The sequence below is a fragment of the Bos taurus genome, chromosome 10, assembly GCF_002263795.3.
Source record: "Bos taurus isolate L1 Dominette 01449 registration number 42190680 breed Hereford chromosome 10, ARS-UCD2.0, whole genome shotgun sequence".
Taxonomy (NCBI): Eukaryota; Metazoa; Chordata; class Mammalia; order Artiodactyla; family Bovidae; genus Bos; species Bos taurus.
Genome location: NC_037337.1, coordinates 27,175,173 through 27,195,627, shown reverse-complemented (window position 1 = coordinate 27,195,627; position 20,455 = coordinate 27,175,173). Strand labels below are relative to the sequence as shown.

Here is a 20,455-nt window from a genome sequence, read left to right as displayed (position 1 = left end):
TTGTCAACAAAGGTCCATCTAGTCAAGGCTATGGTTTTTCCAGTGGTCATGTATGGATGTGAGAGTTGGACTGTGAAGAAAGCTGAATGCCGAAGAACTGATGCTTTTGAACTGTGGTGTTGGAGAAGACTCTTGAGAGTCCCTTGGACTGCAAGGAGATCCAACCAGTCCATTCTAAAGGAGATCAGTCCTGGGTGTTCATCGGAAGGACTGATATTGAAGCTGAAGCTCCAATACTTTGGCCACCTGATGCGAAGAGCTGATTCATTTGAAAAGACCCTGATGCTGGGAAAGATTGAGGGCAGAAGAGAAGGGGACAACAGAGGATGAAATGGTTGGATGGCATCACCAACTTGATAGATATTGGTTTGGGTGGACTCCAGGAGTTGGTGATGGACAGAGAGGCCTGGCGTGCTGTGGTTCATGGGGTCGCAAAGAGTCGGACACAACTGAGCGACTTAACTGAACTGAATACATGAAAAGACTGTATTAGGAAAATAAATGAATATGAAAGGATAGAGACGTATAAAAATGTATATTCTGAAAATCACATATTCAAGTAGACAACGGATAAAAGAAAGTTCTCTTTTAAAAAAAAAAAAATTTTAAATATGCACAAAAACACGTGAGAAGAAAAATTCCTGTCTTGGGGTACATTACAATCTTTATTGCCACCAAAGACTTTTTTAAATATTATTTTTTCATAACTATAGACATAATCAGGGACCTTGCTTCCTAATGTTTGCCACAATACTTAAAATTAACTAGATGATCTAACTAGTCCTCATAACAGAGACTTCATATTACTGCTGGTAAAAATTGATAATTTTAGACAATCTTAGTAATTAAAGTCATGAACCATGCTGTATTTTAGTGTTCAGTACAGTCGCTCAGTTGTGTCCAACTCTTTGCAACCCCTTGAATCACAGCACAACAGGCCTCCCTGTCAATCACCATCTCCCAGAGTTCACTCAAACTCAGGTGCCTCGAGTCGGTGATGCCATCCAGCTATCTCATCCTCTGTCATCCACTTTTCCTCCTGCCCACAATCCCTCCCAGCATCAGAGTCTTTTCCAACAAGTCAACTCTTCGCATGAGGTGGCCAAAGTACAGGAGTTTCAGCTTTAGCATCATTCCTTCCAAAGAAATCCCAAGGCTGATCTCCTTCAGAATGGACTGGTTGGATCTCCTTGCAGTCCAAGGGACTCTCAAGAGTCTTCTCCAACACCACAGTTCAAAAGCATCAATTCTTTGGTGCTCAGCTTTCTTCACAGTCCAACTCTCGCATCCATACATGACCACTGGAAAAACCATAGCCTTGACTAGATGGACCTTTGTTGGCAAAGAAATGTCTCTACGTTTCAATATGCTATCTAGGTTGGTCATAACTTTTCTTCCAAGTAGTAAGCGTCTTTTAATTTCATGGCTGCAGTCACCATCTGCAGTGATTTTCTCACATCCATACATGACTACTGGAAAACCATAGCTTGACTAGACAGACCTTTGTTGCAATGCAATGCCTCTGCTTTTTAAGATGCTGTCTAAGTTGGTCATAGCTTTTCTTCCAAGGAGCAAGCATCTTTTAATTTCATGGCTGCAGTCACCATCTACAGTGATTTTGGAGCCCAAGAAAATAAAGTCTCTCACTGTTTGCACTGTTTCTCCATCTGTTTGCCATGAAGTGATGGGACCAGATGCCATAGTCTCAGTTTTTTGAATATTGAGTTTTAAGCCAACTTTTTCACTCTCCTCTTTCACTTTTGTCAAGAGGCTCTTTAGTTCCTTTTTGCTTTCTGCCATAACGGTAGTGTCTTCTGTGTATCTGAGGTTATTGATATTTCTCCAGGCAGTCTTGATTCCAGCTTGTGCTTCATCCAGCCCAGCATTTCACTTGATGTACTCTGCATATAAGTTAAATAAGCAGGGTGACAATATATAGCCTTGACTTACTCCTTTCCCAATTTGGCACCAGCCTGTTGTTCCATGTCCAGTTCTTGTTGCTTCTTGACCTGATGTATCAGGAGTCAGATCAGGCAGTCTGTTATTCTCATCTCTTTGAGAATTTTCCACAGTTTGTTGTGATCCACACAGTCAAAGGCTTTGGCATAGTCAATAATGCAGAAGTAGATGTTTTTCTAAAACTCTCTTGCTTTTTCAATGATCCAGCGGATGTTGGCAATTTAGTCTCTGGTTCCTCTGCCTTTTCTAAATCCAGCTTGAACTGGAAGTTCATGGTTCACACACTGTTGAAGCCTGACTTGAGGAATTTTGAGCATTACTTTGCTGGCGTGTGAGATGAGTACAATTGTGCGACAGTTTGAACATTCTTTGCCATTGCCTTTCTTTGGGATTAGAGTGAAAACTGACCTTTTCCAGTCCTGTGGCCAGTGCTGAGTTTTCCAAATTTGCCGGCATATTGAGTATAGCACTTTCATAGCATCATCTTTTAGGATTTGAAGTAGCTCAACTGGAATTCCATCACCTCCACTAGCTTTGTTCATAGTGATGCTTCCTAAGGACCACTTGACTTTGCATTCCAGGATGTCTGGCTCTAGGTGAGTGATCATACCCTTGTGGTTATCTGGGTCATGAAGATGTTTTTTGTCTAGATCTTCTGTGTATTCTTGCCACCTCTTTTTAATATCTTCTGCTTCTGTTGGGTCCATACCACTTCTGTCCTTTATTGTGCCCATCTTGGCATGAAATGTTAATAAATAATACATTCATTCATTTTAAAATTAATTATTTAAAAATAATCTGTACAGTGAGGAGATCTCCTTCCCATCTTAATCTCCTGTGTCCATTTCTCCTCACATCTCACAGCAGAAAATTAATATTAATTTGTGTGTCCTTCAAAAATTGCACGCATTTACAAGAAAGCATGAAAATAAGTTCTTGATTATATTTCTTTAGATGTAATTTAAAAGCATGAAAATGCACGAGTAAGTGTTGGACTTGAATATTTGTGTCAAATGTTAGCACTCAAGGAACCACTATTCCAAACAAGATGTAGAATGTTTCCTTCTTTCATTCCAGAAAATCTCTTTGTGATCTTTGTCATTCTCCTCTGCAAATACTACCATAGTTAGCAACCACTTTCTAATTTCTAACATCATAGACTAGTTTTGCTTTACCTTAGGTTTTATCAAAATGGAATCACATGACATGTATTCTTTTTTATCTGGCTTTTAACTCAGCATTAAGATTTTAATATTCATGCATGTTGCATTATCTGCAGCTGTTCCTTTTAATTACCAAATAATGTTCCATTGTGTGTATAGAATCCAAAGGTTTTATTACTTTTCTTCATTTATGGGCATTTCCACGAACATTCTAATGTAAATAATTTTGTCCACAAGTTTCCATTTCTCTTGGCTAACCACTTACGAGTAGGATCTCCGGATCTTAAGGTAGATGTAAACTAGCAACATATGAGAGAGTTTAAGTTCCTTCATCAGTTGACCAACGTTTGCTGTAGTGTGTTAATTGTGCCTTTTTATTATTTGTATTTCTGATGCTTGGATGCCTTGGGCCCTGCCAACCCCAGAGAGTCTGTGCCTCCCAGAGTTCTCCCATTCATACAGATAATGAATAACCCACCTGCAAAGCCACCTTTCATATGCAAATCAACCAATTTATAACGCAGTATTTCAATTGCTTCCTTTGTCAGGCTCTCACAGTTCTGATCCACTGGGCAACCTATTCACTTACATGAAAGAGTCTGATATCTAGGGTGTTATATACACCTGGGGGCACTTGATAAACTACATTTTTGTTGCCTTCTGAGTTTTACTGAGGCAAATTTATGCCTGTTCTGCAGAGTGGTGAGAGTGTGCTCTGTCTGAACACATGGTCACATGTCTTGAGCCATTTCCCAGATGACTAATGATGTGCATCTTCTCAGGAACATACGATCATTTGTGTATTTCTTTTCTGAAGTGTCTGTTCCAATCTTTTTGGGGTGAGGGGTTGTGCTTAGCAGCTTACAGGATCTTAGTGCCCCAACCAGGGATCCAACCGGGGCCCCCTTCAGTAGGAGTCCTAACCACTGGACTACCAGGGAAATCCCCATTTAAATCTTTGGAAATAAAAACAAAAATAAACAAATGGGACCTAATTAACCTTAAAAGCTTCTGCACATCAAAGGAAACTATTAGCAAGGTGAAAAGACAGCCATCAGAATGGGAGAAAATAATAGCAAATGAAGCAACTGACAAACAACTAATCTCAAAAATATATAAGCAACTCCTACAGCTCAATTCCAGAAAAATAAATCACCCAATCAAAAAATGGGCCAAAGAACTAAACAGACATTTCTCCAAAGAAGACATACAGATGGCTAACAAACACATGAAAAGATGCTCAACATCACTCATTATCAGAGAAATGCACATCAAAACCACTATGAGGTACCATTTCACACCAGTCAGAATGGCAGCGATCCAAAAGTCTACAAGTAATAAATGCCGGAGAGGGTGTGGAGAAAAGGGAACCCTCTTACACTGTTGGTGGGAATGCAAACTAGTACAGCCACTATGGAGAACAGTGTGGAGATTCCTTAAAAAACTGGAAATAGAACTGCCTTATGATCCAGCAATCCCACTGCTGGGCATACACACTGAGGAAACCAGAAGGGAAAGAGACACGTGTACCCCAATGTTCATCGTAGCACTGTTTATAATAGCTAGGACATGGAAGCAACCTAGATGTCCACCAGCAGATGAATGGATAAGAAAGCTGTGGTACATATACACAATGGAATATTACTCAGCCATTAAAAAGAATACATTCGAATCAGTTCTAATGAGGTGGATGAAACTGGAGCCTATTATACAGAGTGAAGTAAGCCAGAAGGAAAAACACCAATACAGTATACTAATGCATATATATGGAATTTAGAAAGATGGTAACAATAACCCTGTGTACAAGACAGCAAGAGAGACACTGATGTATAGAACAGTCTTATGGACTCTGTGGGAGAGGGAGAGGGTGGGAAGATTTGGGAGAATGGCATTGAAACATGTAAAATATCATGTATGAAACAAGTTGCCAGTCCAGGTTCAATGCACAATACTGGATGCTTGGGGCTAGTGCACTGGGACGACCCAGAGGGATGGGAGGGAGGAGGGAGGAGGGTTCAGGATGGGGAATACATGTATACCTGTGGCAGATTCATTTTGATATTTGGCAAAACTAATACAATTTTGTAAATTTTAAAAATAAAAAATAAATAAAAATAAAAATAAATCTTTTTACTTGTTTTTCACAAGGAAAGTGATTAGGAGTTATTATGAAATTCCAAATTTCTCTCCCAGAGTATTATTTTCTTATTAATTTCATAATGGTATATTTTGATGAACAGTAATTTTTTATTTCTTAAGGTTTAATTTATCAGTTTTGTGATTACAGCTTCTTTTGTGCTGTTTAAGAAATCATTGCTTGTCCCAAATATGAAAAAAAGAAAACACTCATCTATGTTTTCTCTTAGGAGCTTTATAGTTCTAACTGCTACATTTAGATCTATGATCCAACTCCAAATTAATTTTGTGTGTGCAGTGAGCTTGATGTCCAAGTTCATTGTTTTCCATACATGTATTCAGTTGTTCTAGCATTATTTGTTTAAAACTTTCCTTTCTTGGTGAATTGTATATGTTTCTTTGACAAAAATCAGTTTACAATTTGTGTGAGTCTGCTTCTGCCTACTCTATTTTGGGCCATCAGTCTGTCTTCACATCAATACCATACTCTCTTGGTTAGTATAGCTTTTTAATGAACCAATCATGCTTATTAATGAAGCCTCCATAAAAACCCTGAAGGATAGATCTTTGGTCCTGTTTGGAGAATTTCCATATCCCAGAAACAGACTACCTCCACATGCTCCTGTACCAGGCTCCAAGCTCCTTTGTTAAGAACTTTACCCCATATATCTCTTCATCTGGCTGTTGATGCATATCCTTTGAAATCCTTTGTAGCAAGTTGTTAATGGTGAGTAAATAGGTTTCCCCATGTTCTGTGAGCTGTTCTAACAAATTGAACCTGAGAAAGGGATTGTGGGAACCTCTGATTTATAGCCAATCAGGCAGAAGCACAGATGACAACCTGGGCTTGCACCTGGCGTCTCAAGTGGAGATTGTTCCTGTGGAACTGAGCAGTTGACCTATGGAATCGATTCTGTTTCCAAGGAGATAGTGTCAGATTTGAGCTAAAGTCTTGGACACCCTCCTGCAGTCCAGGAATTGCTTATTAGTGTGCGAAAGCTTCCGCACAAATGTGAGGGCTGGGAACCCCACTGTGACATCATAGGGAAAGCTTCCCAAAGCAAAGAACAGATGTTAAGTACCATTATTCCTTTCTATGTGCCTGAGGTGCACTGGATCTGGCACAGATTACCCCCTCAATAAATAGAATCCAGATAAAGAATAACCCTGGGATTATTTTAATCATTTATTTACACACATTCATTCCTGATACTGACAAGAACCTACTTCCCTCAAAATCTAATCATAGTACGTTATCAAAAGCATATGACTAAAGCTCAAAGCTCCCAAAATGCTCTTGCCCTTGGATGAAATGATCCATAGTTTTGAAATTGAAAAGTTCATTTAAAATTTAAAAGTTGCATAAATGCAAACATTACAATCTTTTACATTCTGTAGCATGGTCAGTAATTGGGTTCTGAGTATTAGGGAATTAATTGGTCACTAACAAATAATTCACTAAAGAATTCTCACTAGAGAGTTAAAGAAAATTACAGAAATTATAGGTCTCTTCCATTTATATCTTAAAAAGAAACATAAAATTTGATTTAATAGTAAAGAACTCTTAATTATAGTGCTAACAAAAGCAACACACTACTAATTTAACTTTAACATAAATGGCAGAATAAGCAAATACAGAAGACATAAAGACTGACAAAAGAGGTGATCTTTAAAAAAATCACACAGCTGGTTGTCTATCAATTCCAATCAACCTAGAAACCCTTTCCTCCAAGTCTGTTTTCACATTGGAGGGTGTAAGGAGACTGACTTTAAAAACTACTAGCTGACTAGCAACTTCCTCTGAGAGAAGAGTCTCACACAGTAATCAAACTACACTCAGCTATGAATTTATAAAATTTGTTTCCAACGTGTGACAAAATCTTGATTCCTGTCACCAATACTGTTGAGTGGTTACCACCTGGCATGAGTTGAAGTGGCTTATATGAATAAATCCTCGCTTTCCATTCTGGAAAGAGGAAGACGATAAAGGAGTAAATAATCTATTTTTCCAATCCCAGGAAGATGGTTTACCAAACATCATCCCACTGGACTAAGACTGAAACATGATAATAATATTTAATTAGGTCACTTGGAGAAGAAAATGGCAACCCACTCCAGTATTCTTGCTTGGAAAATCCCATAGATAGAGGAGCCTGGCGGGATACAGTCCCTGGGGTCACAAAAGAGTGGGACACGACTTAGCAACTAAATAAAAACATAGTCTCTTGAAACTACTCATATTCATATACTAGCCACTTACTTCTTTGTATTCATAGTGGACACATCTCCCAGGTCTTATTAGTTTTATTATTTCTCAACATATATTCTCCTCAGAGCCAAACCCTCTCCAGAAAAGCCTCAATCAACAATTAATGAAAATGTGTGTTTTAGCAGATCATTATTATATCTTAAATTCTGATAGTGATCTGCCAGAAATTTCAGGGAGAGTGTGAGTAAATTTATTTCCATCATAATTTCTTTGTTTTTTCACCAATTAGAGGGAAAACCTAGTGGGATTTAAGACCTCAGACAAAAGGAGGTAGCGAAAGCAGCAATATTACTATAAATACTTCCTTCTTTAGGACAAAAACCCTCAGAAGGACTATAGAAAATGCCATTTATCTTTCACTTCTCTTTGCATAAAATGTATCGGTTGACTAGCTTCCTCATGGCCATTTTTACTTCCTTGTTTCGCAGTGTGTAGATGATGGGATTAAGTAGAGGGAATATCACAGTATGGAACACAGACACCACTTTATCTAGGGAAAAAGAGTCAAATGGGCGAGCATAAATGTAGATGGATGGCCCAAACATTAGAACCACAATAGTGATGTGGGAGTAGCAGGTGGACATGGCCCGACTGGTACTCTCCCCTGAACCTGAGTGTTTCTTGAGCATCACCAGGAGGAAGGCATAGGACGTGAGAAGAGCAATGAAACACACTACAGAGATCAGACCACTGCTAAAGATCATCACTAACTCCTCCGGGAAGGTGTTGGCACAGGCAATCCGGACAACCTGTGTGATGTCACAGAAGTAACTGTCTAACTCATTAGGCCCACAGAAGGGAAGTCGAACAATGAGAGCTACCTGTATTGTAGAGTGAATGAAGCCCCCCATCCAGGAGAAAGCCACCAGAATACAGCAGAGACGTCGATTCATGATGGTAGCATAGTGGAGGGGGCGGCAGATAGCAGCATATCGGTCAAAGGCCATCACCGTGAGCAGGAACATCTCTGAGGCCCCAACAAAGTGCAAGAAGAAGAGCTGAGCAATGCACCCACCAAAGGAAATGACCTTCCTTTCCACAAAGAAGTCTACAAGCATTTTAGGGGCTGTGATGGAAGAGTACCAAATGTCAAGGAAAGCCAGATTAGCCAATAGGAAATACATAGGTGAAGTCAGATGTGGGTCAAGCCTGATGGTGCAAATAATAAGAATATTTACTGGAATAATGAACAAGTAGAAGGACAGAAATATAACAAATAGTACAAGTTGCACCTCCCGAGCCTGGGATAGGCCAGTGAGAACAAATTCTGTCACCCTGGTGTAATTTGCAGTTTCCATTTCTTCACTTTTTTTCATAATATGGCTATGAAAAATAAAGAAATTGTTATTACTCCAAATAGCATTTAGCTGGAGTTACATCAACACTTTCAAAATCATCAAATCTGGTCTGCCATTAAGAGATTGTACTAGCATGAGTTTGGTTGCCTGATTTTGTATTGTATAAACCAAGATAAGGAAAGAGTAAGTGATGATCTGAAAATTGGAAACATTGAAACCATACGAAATATGTCATATATCTGACACCAAAATATCAACTTCTTAGTGTTATTTCTATTTTTTATGAAACTCAGAAATGCACTAATCCTTCCCCTAAACATCTACTATAGTAAGTGATATGTGCAGCTGCTTCCAAGTTTAGCCAAATTTTAGACTGGTAATAAAAGATGCAACCTGTTCTTTCTAGATTTTTGTGGTTGTTGTTGCTGTTAATGATGATGTGAAATCCAATCAATTTGAAAACTTGGGCTTATAGTCTAATATTGGGTGTGCTGATCTGATGATATTTTAGTTATAAACCATCAAAGAGATGCCAGAGCTTCAAGTTTAATGAATGGATATTTTTTTCCTTTAACCAAAACTTAGAGAACTTAACCCTTGGTTATATATAAACAACCACAAAATACAATGATACAGGGCCCTATATAAAAATTCTTTATGCGGATTACTCCATTGGCCATGCATTTTACCCCATTTCAGGTAGTTAAGAAGAAGATGAAGTAATTAAGCAATGGATATGCTTGCCACCCAAGCCGACCCATTCTGTCATTTCAAGCTGGCAGTGGGAATAAGATTATTGATAAAAGTTTTCTTAAGGCCTAACGTTGAACCTGTTTCTATTAGATCTAACAAAACCACCAAATAAAACTAAGACAATCATTTACTTTACCAAATATGCTTCCTCTTTTAAGTAATGTAAAAACTGCCACACCAAAGTAACAATTTCTTGTGAACAACAACCAATGCCAAAGAGTTGCTTCTATTCTACTGATGTGCTGTTTTATAGTATTGCTTGTCCTCAGGAAATACATACACACAAAGGTTAGGGTTCTAGAAAACCAAATAGATACCACAGTGTCTGTGCACTAAAGCTTGTGTATAATATTAACCAAAGAAATTCAATGTTTCTACCATGGAACCTACAGCCTCAACTCGTGCATAATTTTAACAAACACAGACTTCCAAATGTGGTATAAAAGCATTTTATTACAATGAAGGGATGGTTCTTTACAAGTGAACACCTCTCTCCCCACATTCCCTCAAAAAACAGTGTTTGCAAGGAATTTGACACAAGAGGCAGAAAAACAAAAACGCCAAGGAAGGTCAGTGAATTATTCAGTATTTAGCAAAGGGGAAATATTCTGACATTCATGAATAGCGCAGTACGGGTCCTCAGTGAGTTAATCAATCATGTTAAATAAGATAGGAACATTTAAAATTCAGTTTAGAAATATTTTAATCAAAAGAAAGATAGATGCTGCTGCCAGTTTTCAATCCTCAACTTTCTTAAAAGAATGGTTATTCAGAAAGACATATTTCCTAGGATTTTTGAAAGCCACAGTGTTACTGTACTTACTTGGAAAAGGTGCCCCATAGCCTCCATACTAAAAGCAGAAAAAAATAAATAATTGTAAATTCACAGCATGCTATTCATTTGCACTCACTGATAAGTCAGCTATGAGTTTCCAACAATCAAAAGTGTCTCTATCAAAAGCATCCAGAACCTTATGATTACTTAGTTTACTTGGATATTTTGCTATTATGTTACACCATTTTCAAACATGTGGAATGATTGTTTGCTCTTCATAAAATAACTGCCTTCTTGTTGCTAAAAGTAAATGAATATTTCAATGCAGTAAATACTATTGCAAGACACTAAGTATTTTTAGTCTTCAAAGGGACACTGATATGATAATTCTGATTATTGTCACACAGGTCACACTTTCCTCCTCTGTCATATTCTGTACCTATCCCATCAAAAAGAAGAGAAAATGGCACTAATCTAGAAAGAATCTGGGTGAATGTGTGTTGACGTACTGGAAAGGCAAACATACGTCAGGTGTTATGAAATAGAAAGGATTATTTCACCAGAAAAAAATAATGTTAAAGAGATTTATTTTTGTACCTCAGTGTCGGATATATGACATAAAATTAGAAACTAATAATATACACCTCATGAAGATAACTTACCTGACTTATTCCTTGGGGAAAAAAAAATAACAAAACATTTCATCCTTCCTTCATCCTTGGTGAATGCCTATCTCCTCCACTACTTACAACCAGCAAGTTACCAAACTCCCTACTCCCCAAGCCAGCACTCAGCTGCTACTCATAAAACACATACACACATGCAGCACTCTATCAAGGACAAACCAACATATATATATATGTGTGTGTGTATATATATATATATATACCCTACATGAACATGGCCATGGCCTGAATATTATAAAACCCACAACAATTCTGACCCTGGTCTGTATTTGTGATTTGTGCTGTGTGCTCAGTCGGTACTGTTGTGTCCCGCTTTGTGACCCTATGGCCTGTACCCGCCAGGCTCCTCTGTCCATGGGATTCTCCAGGCAAGAATACTGGAGTGGGTTTCCGTGCCCTCCTGCAGGGGAGCATCCCAACTCAGGGATCAAACCCATGTCTCCTGCATCTCCTGCATCTCCTGCATTACTAGTGGATTCTTTACCTCCTGAGCCATCAGGGAAGCCCACATTTGTGATTTAATGTGTATCAAAGCAAAACTTCACACATGACATTGAAAGCTCTGTCTCAAAATGTGTAAATTCTGTCATTTCTATAAAGTGTTCACTTGTTTACCCAACAAATATTTAGGGAATACTGAATGATGCTGAGGCTGAAACTCCAGTACTTTGGCCACCTCATGCGAAGAGTTGACTCATTGGAAAAGACTCTGATGCTGGGAGGGATTGGGGGCAGGAGGAGAAGGGGACGACAGAGGATGAGATGGCTGGGTGGCATCACTGACTAGATGGACGTGAGTCTCAGTGAACTCTGGGAGTTGGTGGTGGACAGAGAGACCTGGCGTGCTGCGATTCATGGGGTCGCAAAGAGTCGGACACGACTGAGCGACTGATCTGATCTGACTACTTGTTAACAAATGAGAAGACAACAGTGAACAAAGGAGACTTTCTGCCTCATTGAGCTTCCATTTTAGAAATATATACAGATAAATTAGTGAACAATGAGTAAATGAAAGAAATAAAATAAATATCACTATTGATAGAAGAAGTAAATAAAAAGGGGAATTGTGGTTAAATAAAGGATGGTGGCACGTGGTAAGGTGTAGTGGTGGCTTTCTTTAGGAAAGATTCTTTGAATTGGTGGCATTTCAATTAAATTTGAAATTCAGGAGAAAAGTATTTTCGGAATATAGAACAACACGTATAAAGAATGTGGCAAAAAAGAGAGTTTCTATGGACTCTAGAAGACCTGTGACTGATCGAAGAACAAACAGAATAGACTAGACAAAGACCAAGCATTTGAGTCCTTGTTAAGGAATTGGATTTGAGCAGCTTCCAGTATATTTTAGAGTAAAATCTAGAGAATGGCTGATTGCTATGTGAGTAAATTGAAGTGGAATTACATACAGGAAAAACGTTGTGATTTAATCTTTAACTTTAATCTTCAACAGCTATTTAGAGAAATGAATTGCCTCTTCAGAAAATATTTAGGATACGCAACTGGCAGGATTTAATGTTCAATTGTATGTTATTGCCACACCACCAAAGTCAGCTGGAATGTGAGCACCATAATGACAAACTTTTTTTTAAAAAATGTATCTTTATGTCTTTTATGTCTGAAATGAGATTCATCTAGCACATTCTAGGTTCTTAATAAAATTTGACTGTCTGCCAAAAATACTTAGAAGTGTTGTGTCACGCTCTAAAAAATCTTGGGATTGTGCCAATAAAATCCAGAACAAGGAATTATGTTTGTGGGGAATTCTTGAAGGGAAATTCTTAGGGTAATCCATGGAGATTGAGTCAGGACATTTCTTTCTAAAGCCACCATTTAAGAGGGGTTAATGATTCCAAGCCGATAAGTTCTTACTCAGAGCAGTTGATCAAGAGGGTTTTATTTCATTCTGCGTTCACCCATCTATACCTCCTAAGCTTCTGGATGCAAGCCTGCTTGTTTTTTCTGGGGGGTTGGGGTGGGGGGAGGGGCTTTTTTTAAAGATAAAAATTTGATACATTAAGGTGTCCTACATGATGATTTGATATACATATACACAGTGAAATGATAACTACTTTCAAGCTATTAAATACATAATCACTTCCACATAGTTAGCATTTTTTCCTATGATGGGAGCACCTGAAATCTATTATGTTAGCAAATTTCCAATACCCCAATATAGCAGTATTAACTATAATCATCTTGTACATTGGATCTCTAGACTTATTTATTGATTCTACATAACTGCAACTTTGTACATTTTGACCAGTATCTCCCTATTTCCCCCACCTCCCTACCTCTGATAACTACCATACTAGTTTTAAATGGATAAAGAGATTATGATTTGTGCATATACATCTATACACACATATTATTCAGTGCTAAAAAAAGGAGCTCCTACCATTTATTTTGCAAAAAAAAAAAAAAAGGATGAAGCTAGAGGACGTTATGCTAAAGAACATAGGCCAGACAAAGAAAAAAAAAAAAAAATTGCATAATCTTATCTGTAGAATCTTTAAAAAGTCTGCTGCTCCTTTAACAGTATCTTGTGAATTTCCATTCTGTGTTTACTCTGCAGGGATGAAGTATCTGGAGGATGACTTTGGAGATACCTAGAGGTACAGAGGCCCTCCCTATCAGTGGGTGAACTGTGAACTCTCCTCAAGGGAGCAAATGCTTTGGGGAAAAACAATAATCTGTGAAGAATTTATTTGTTACTAACAATATAATGTTCATTCATGTACCTAGCCAAGCTCTCTATAGCCACATGGAGAATAGCTGTCTTGTCAATTTAAGTAACTTAGGGAGGCTTTCACACAGATCTTGAAATAGCAAAAGATTAAATAACTAAGTTACACTCATACTAGAGGCTTAAAAGAAATTAGCTATCATCTACAACTATTGTCCATTCTCTTTGCTTAAATAAGGATGTGAATGAAGAAAGTAGTATCTCTGTGAGTAAAAGTCGCCTATCCTAGCCCATCTTGATAACCAAAAGCAAAAAACTCACAACTGAAAGAAATGCTTTCAGATTGTACTTCAATAGCATTGAGTAGAAGGATTATGCTGTCACTGAGAAATGGGTGAAATGGAAGAGAAGGAAAGGTTATATTGATGAGAAGAAAGGAAGCTATAAAAGAAAGAGGAAGTTATTATCCTGTATTTCTTCTGCAGATGAAAATAGCTCATCTTTATGGCTTACATTGCCACCAGTGGAATGTTCATTTAAAGGAAACAAAACAATTTTAAAAAAGAAAACTATTTATAAAATTTCAAGTTATGATTAATTGAAAACCATTTTATAGAGAAAAAAGGTACTTTAAAGCCTCTCAAACTTGCTAATTAGGGGAATATGGTACAGGTTGTGGAGCAGAGCTTTCACTTTACTGAGCCATGGGCAAGAAGAGCAAAGAAAACACAGAAATGGAGACTAGGGGTTGCGGAGGGCATGAAGGCAGGTACAGCAGGAAGGTACTAGATATTTAGAAACTTTAAAGATATAGGATGTTTATTTTTAGAGAGTATTCCACCTGAGTAAGATATGTGTTAGAGCACAACATTCAAAAAATACATTTTTTATAACAATGGAGTGAGGAATCAAGTCATTATTTAAAGGCTTTTATCTTTATAACTCTTCTAATGCTGCATACAAGTTCAATATTTTTTTTTAATTCTCCAAAATCTTCACAAAGAATCACATTTTAGAAAGTGTGGGATCTTTTTTTTATTTATTTATTTTTAATTGGAGGAAAATTGCTTTACAATGTTGTGTTGGTTTTTGCCATAACCTAGAGCCTCTTATACAAAAGTGTATAAGAGGATCTCTTAACACTTACTCCAGTTTGAAAAGCAGCTGTAAAGAGCACTGAGCAATAATTGAGAGACTTGGCTTCTCATTAGAGATCAGCCACCAAAATCTGTGTGATGTTGGAAAGGTCATTGACCTCCCGCTATGTCAGATTCTTCCTAACAACATAATGGATTTTAACAGTAGAATTTTAAGAAATCTTCTAGCTCTATAATCGTAAGATTCTCTGAAAATAAAAGTAGATTGAAAGTAAAGGTCCCAGAAAAGTTAATTAACAACTTTTTGTGGTTGGCACTTTGGAGGGACAGTAGTGTAATCTTTCTGCACATGTCCACATATAAAAGAAATTTGAATTGATTTCTCCTACTTCCCAGATATCAAGCTCAACTATCCTCTTCTATAAGATAGTGAAGAGGTAGTATATGAAAAATTTTCCCCATATAGATGGGTATGTGGAGACCAAGCACCCTGAGTCTCATACTTAAACCAGTAGCAGAAAATACGAAGATGTACATCTCTCAATTTCCTATATACTCTGTTGCCCACAGTAAACTAGGGAAGAAAAAAGCCTTAGAATCAGTGAATGGCTGATCTCAGTATGAGTGTTTTGAGGATTATTTGCTGCATGAGCATTTCTCGTATAATAGATTTAGATACGGAGCATCAGTGCCCTGGTTTGAAACACAGCTGACCACTTACTAGCTCCTGTAGCTCCTGTGATCCTGAATGACTCACTTCACTCTGCCTGAAATGCCCAATGGTGCAATGGAGATAATAAACATATCTTGTGCATAGGTATTATTGTAGGGATTAATGAGCTAATGTATACAAAACTCAGAAAAATGTCAGGCAAATAGCTCACACTTTCTTAAATTATTATCATTATTGCTGTTGCTGTCATTGTTATATTTCCCTAGCAAAATATCAAGTTCAATAGAGAAATTATCCTCCTAATATGTGATTCCCAAAGTATTATCCTTAACATCTGTTTATACCTCTCTATTCCCAGCTACCATCCTTGGGCCTGGAAGACTAAGATCAAGTCTAGGAAATAGCTTAGAGAGGAGGACAAGAACATCTGATTTCTAGATGCTACCATCTCCCCCTGCTTTCCCCGAGACTACAGTCCTATGTGACTGTTGATACATCACTACTACTAAATCTGCCAGCTATTCTCAGAAGGCCTTCTTTCCAAAACACCTGGAAGTTTGCATGAATAATTTCTAACAAGCGCCATAGAAATTTGGGCTTCTATAGGAGTACTCTGTTTACATCTCCAATAACAATTTATCCATTGCATTGTAATTTTCAACTTGTATTTTGGCCAAAGTAAACAGAAACTCTGATCTCTTGAGGTCATGAAGCATGTCTCATTATACATCTCTCTAGTACTTTAGATTACTCCTAGCACACTAAAGGTCTTTAATAAATGTTTATTGAATAAATAAATGAATGATTAAATCAATTTTAAGTGAATACATCAATGACTTATTAAGAAAAATTGTCAAATACTTCCAAATCTAATTGTTTTATTAACTCATTTGGTGTTTTTTTGATTCTGCTTCATGATTCCTGGCTTTGTTTCCTGGAGTCTTCTTTTGAGATTAAGAATCTCAAAAGAATTCATCTCCGAGAATCTTCTCTGAGAGTAAGAATGGTTGATCCTGTAGGTCGGAGATGACCAAAATGTCTTCTCAGTGCCCCACTGAGCCTTTAGTTATGGAAATCAAGTAAAAGACATTGTTTGTCCAAGTCCACGCTTAAGATCTGGTCTATATGACCACCATGTTTTCCCTAAGATATTTCATTACCTGAGGCTTTCTGCTTCTTACCACTGTTCTCTGAGTATTTTACTTAATCATCCCCGCCAATATATTCACCCCAGTGTCTCAAAAATATAGTGGTTTATGCAATTATTCCAGCACCATTTTTCTACCTACCAATCAGAGGTGCCAGTCTTGGTGTAGTCAGGAACTACAGACGGGGGAGAAGGTGCCTCTTTCCCCATCCACAACAGAAAGCTTTGTCTTCTATATTTTGGTGTATGTCAGTTCCTTCCCTGATGTAACAATGAGCTAACTATCACTGCAGGTTGTGACTAAGAAAACTGATTCTCAGGAGACCAGGGCCAGCCAGCTAGGAATCAAAACCCTGAGGGAATAATTTAAAAGTTGATGTGTATTTCACCCAAAGAGCATGGAAACACAACTTCTGAATTGCCCACACCAAGTAAAACGGCTAAGGATCAGAGGTGGAAAATGTGTGATATGCCTTCTAGAGTATGACATTCGTTTCTAATTTTACTATCCTATAGAACTATATCACTTAGAGATACTTGATCATTAGGAAAACAGGGACCTGTCCAAACCATTATTGCTGCTAAGTCCGACTTTAGTCGTGTCCGACTCTGTGCGACCCCATAGATGGCAGCCCACCAGGCTCCCCCATCCCTGGGATTCTCCAGGCAAGAACACTGGAGTGGGTTGCCATTTCCTTCTCCAGTGCATGAAAGTGAAAAGTGAAAGTGAAGTCGCTCAGTCGTGCCTGAGGTTAAATACAGAAATTTTCAAAAACTTTGTTTTAGATAGTTGAAAACCACTTCAAAACCAAGTTTTTAGTAAAGGTACATGAAGGTACGAAATAATACAAGTGTCAGGTTACCTATAAATTTTGACAAAAATAAATGACCACTAAAATAGTAGAAAAAATAACATGCTTCTTACCATCTTTTTTTTTTTTTTTAGAAGACTTCCTAACTCCATTTCATTGGGCAAGTTACTATCTCTTAGAACTTAATTTTTCTTATCTGGGAACTAGAGAGGCTAAGAACATATAAAATTGCTATGAAGTAAAATTGAAAAGCATATGTGACCAGTCTAGCACAGAGTCTGGTGCATATTAGAGGCATAAATTGTAACCATGACAATGAAAAAAACAAAAGAAATAATGAGAGTGTCAATAAGACTAATAGATAATGTATTCCAAATTCAAGTGAGAATAAACATTGGTTAACAAGAAAACACTGCCAAATTGACTGTGTTAAAAATCTACCTAAATTTTAGCATGTGGCATGCCCTAGGACTGCTTCATGAAATAGAGACCAGTTGAAGAGTTCATGGCAGTTGCCCTGGACCAGAGAACCTTAATCACCATCCTCTTTCCCTTCCAAATGTTCTTTGAAGGAAAAACAGTCACAGCGATGTAATTCTAGTGACCAATTAGGAAAAGTTAGAGGTAGATCTGGAGAAGGCAATGGCACCCCACTCCAGTACTCTTGCCTAGAAAATCCCATGGGCAGAGGAGCGTGGTAGGCTGCAGTCCATGGGGTCGCTAAGAGTCGGACTCGACTGAACGACTTCACTTTCACTTTTCACTTTCATGCATTGGAGAAGGAAATGGCAACCCACTCCAGTGTTCTTGCCTGGAGAATCCCAGGGATGGGAGAGCCTGTTGGGCTGCCGTCTATGGGGTCACACAGAGTCGGACACGACTGAAGCGACTTAGCAGCAGCACCATACATACATACACTGAGGTTTAGCTTATGCTTCTAATTTTATTAGGCTTCCCTGGTGGCTCAGCTGTAAAAGAATCTGCCCTCAAAGTTGGAGACGCAGGAGACTGAGGGTTCAATTCCTGATCAGGAAAATCCCCTGGAGTAAGAAATGGCAACCCACTCAGTATTCTTGCCTGAAAAATTCCAAGGACAGAGGAGAGTGGCCAGCTACAGTCTATGGGGTCACAAAGAGTTGGACACAACTGAGCATGCACGCACACACCTGATTTAATTATTCAAGGACATAAAATCTAATTGGAAGGAAGGTGACAACATACATCATTACTCTTTTGCTGTCCTGACCACCAAATTCTGATATTTGTGTATGGAGGAGGTTCACCCCTACACATTCAACACACGGTGCTCTGAAAACCAGCTGAGTGTCCCTACAATTTAACTCAGTTCAGACACTATTTACCCTGAGAAGGCATATCCCACAGGTTAAGGGTTTTGTCTTAACAAGGCTGATCTTCCCACACACACACAGCTCAGATGTCAATTGAGTGTAACCTGTGCTTCTACCAACCAGCAAGAAATTAAAGGTTCCCTTGACCCCCTCCCTGGTTTCAGTTAATTTGCTGGAGTGACCCACAGTACTCAAAAACCCTGACTTTACTGACACTGGTTTATGGTTTATTATAAAAGTTATAACTTAGGAGCAACCAGATAGGAGAGATACATATGATAGGCTAGGGGGAAAGGAAGCAGAGTTTTCATGCCCTCTACAGACAGCCCCTCTACCAGCACCGCTGCATGTTCACCAACCTATAAGCTCTCTGAACCTAATCCTTTTGGGCTTTTATGGAGGCTTCATTACATAGTCATGATTTATTAAATAATTGACCATTGTTGATTGAGTCAGCCTCCAGACCTCTCCCCTATCCGAGGCCAAGGAGTAAGACATGAAAGTTCCAGCTCTTTCATCATAAGGTTAGTTCTCCTGCCAATCAGCCCCATCCTGTCCATGGGTGCTTTCCAAAAGTCAGCTCATTAAATATTATATCATCACATTTCATTAGCATAACAAAAATACTTTTATAGCTTTCATTACCAGGAAATTCCAAGGGTTTTAGGAGCTCTGTGTCAGAAGTGAAGACAAAGACCAAATATATATTTTCCATTATAAACCACAATTTCACAACTAAAAGTGTAATTCCCCTTGACTCCAGAACCCCTAATACTGACAATACAGTGCACCATTGGTAGTTTCATCTAAGAGCTTAAATACTAAACTCTAAGTTTTATAAAATAGGGGCCCAGTTTCATTCTTTTGAATGTGGATTATCCAGGTTTTCCCAGCACCATTAACTGAAGACACTATTCTTTTTTCATTGCATATTCTTGGTGCTTTTTCAAAAATCCATTAATCATATATACACAGGTTTGTTTCTGGGCTTTCTGTTCTATTCCATTGATCTGTTTCTGTATCAATATCATATAATTTTGATTACCATAGTTTGGTATATAGTTTGCAATCAGGAAGTATGAGGCTGCCAGTTTCTTCTTTCTGGAGGTTTTTTAACTATTTACTCTCTCTCAAGATTCCAAAAGCATTTTAGACTTGTGTTTTCTATTTCTGTAAAAAAAAAAAAAAAATGCCACTGGAATTTTGATAGGGATTGTGTTGAATCTATAGATTACTTTGGGTAATATGGACATCTTAACAATATGGTTAAGACATTTTAGTCTTCTGATCTATGAATATGGAATTATTTTTCCATTTAATTGTATCTTCTTCAATATCTTTCACTAATGTCATACACTTTGCAGTGTACAGATCTTTCATGGTTAAATTTAATCCTAAATATTGTGAGGGACAGCCCATGGGGTTGCAAAGAGTCAGACATGACTTAGCAACTCAATGACAAATTGTCAGAAAGGGGGATATTTCCCCCTTTACCCTTCTACCTGTCTTAAATTCTTGTGGCTGGACTAATAATAAAATTGACACAAGACAGATTAACAGGAGAAAAAGAAACATTTTAATTCATGCACATGGAGGTCTCATAGAAATGGGACCGAAAAAAGTGGCCAAGGCCAGCATCTTTTATACTTTTTGAA

At 38.0% G+C, this 20,455-nt stretch overlaps 1 protein-coding gene across 1 annotated transcript; it reads right to left on the bottom strand.

Moving 5' to 3' along the window:
- Nucleotides 1-7,883: 7,883 nt before the first annotated feature.
- On the bottom strand, nt 7,884-8,843 carry OR4M1 (olfactory receptor family 4 subfamily M member 1). The gene has a single exon (NM_001389832.1). It carries the CDS (start codon nt 8,841-8,843, stop codon nt 7,884-7,886), a length of 960 nt encoding a protein of 319 aa, NP_001376761.1.
- Nucleotides 8,844-20,455: the final 11,612 nt, after the last annotated feature.

Excerpts from the sequence above, each read along its gene's own strand:
- OR4M1 (NM_001389832.1), bottom strand. The coding sequence starts at position 8,843 with ATGAAAAAAAGTGAAGAAATGGAAACTGCAAATTACACCAGGGTGACA.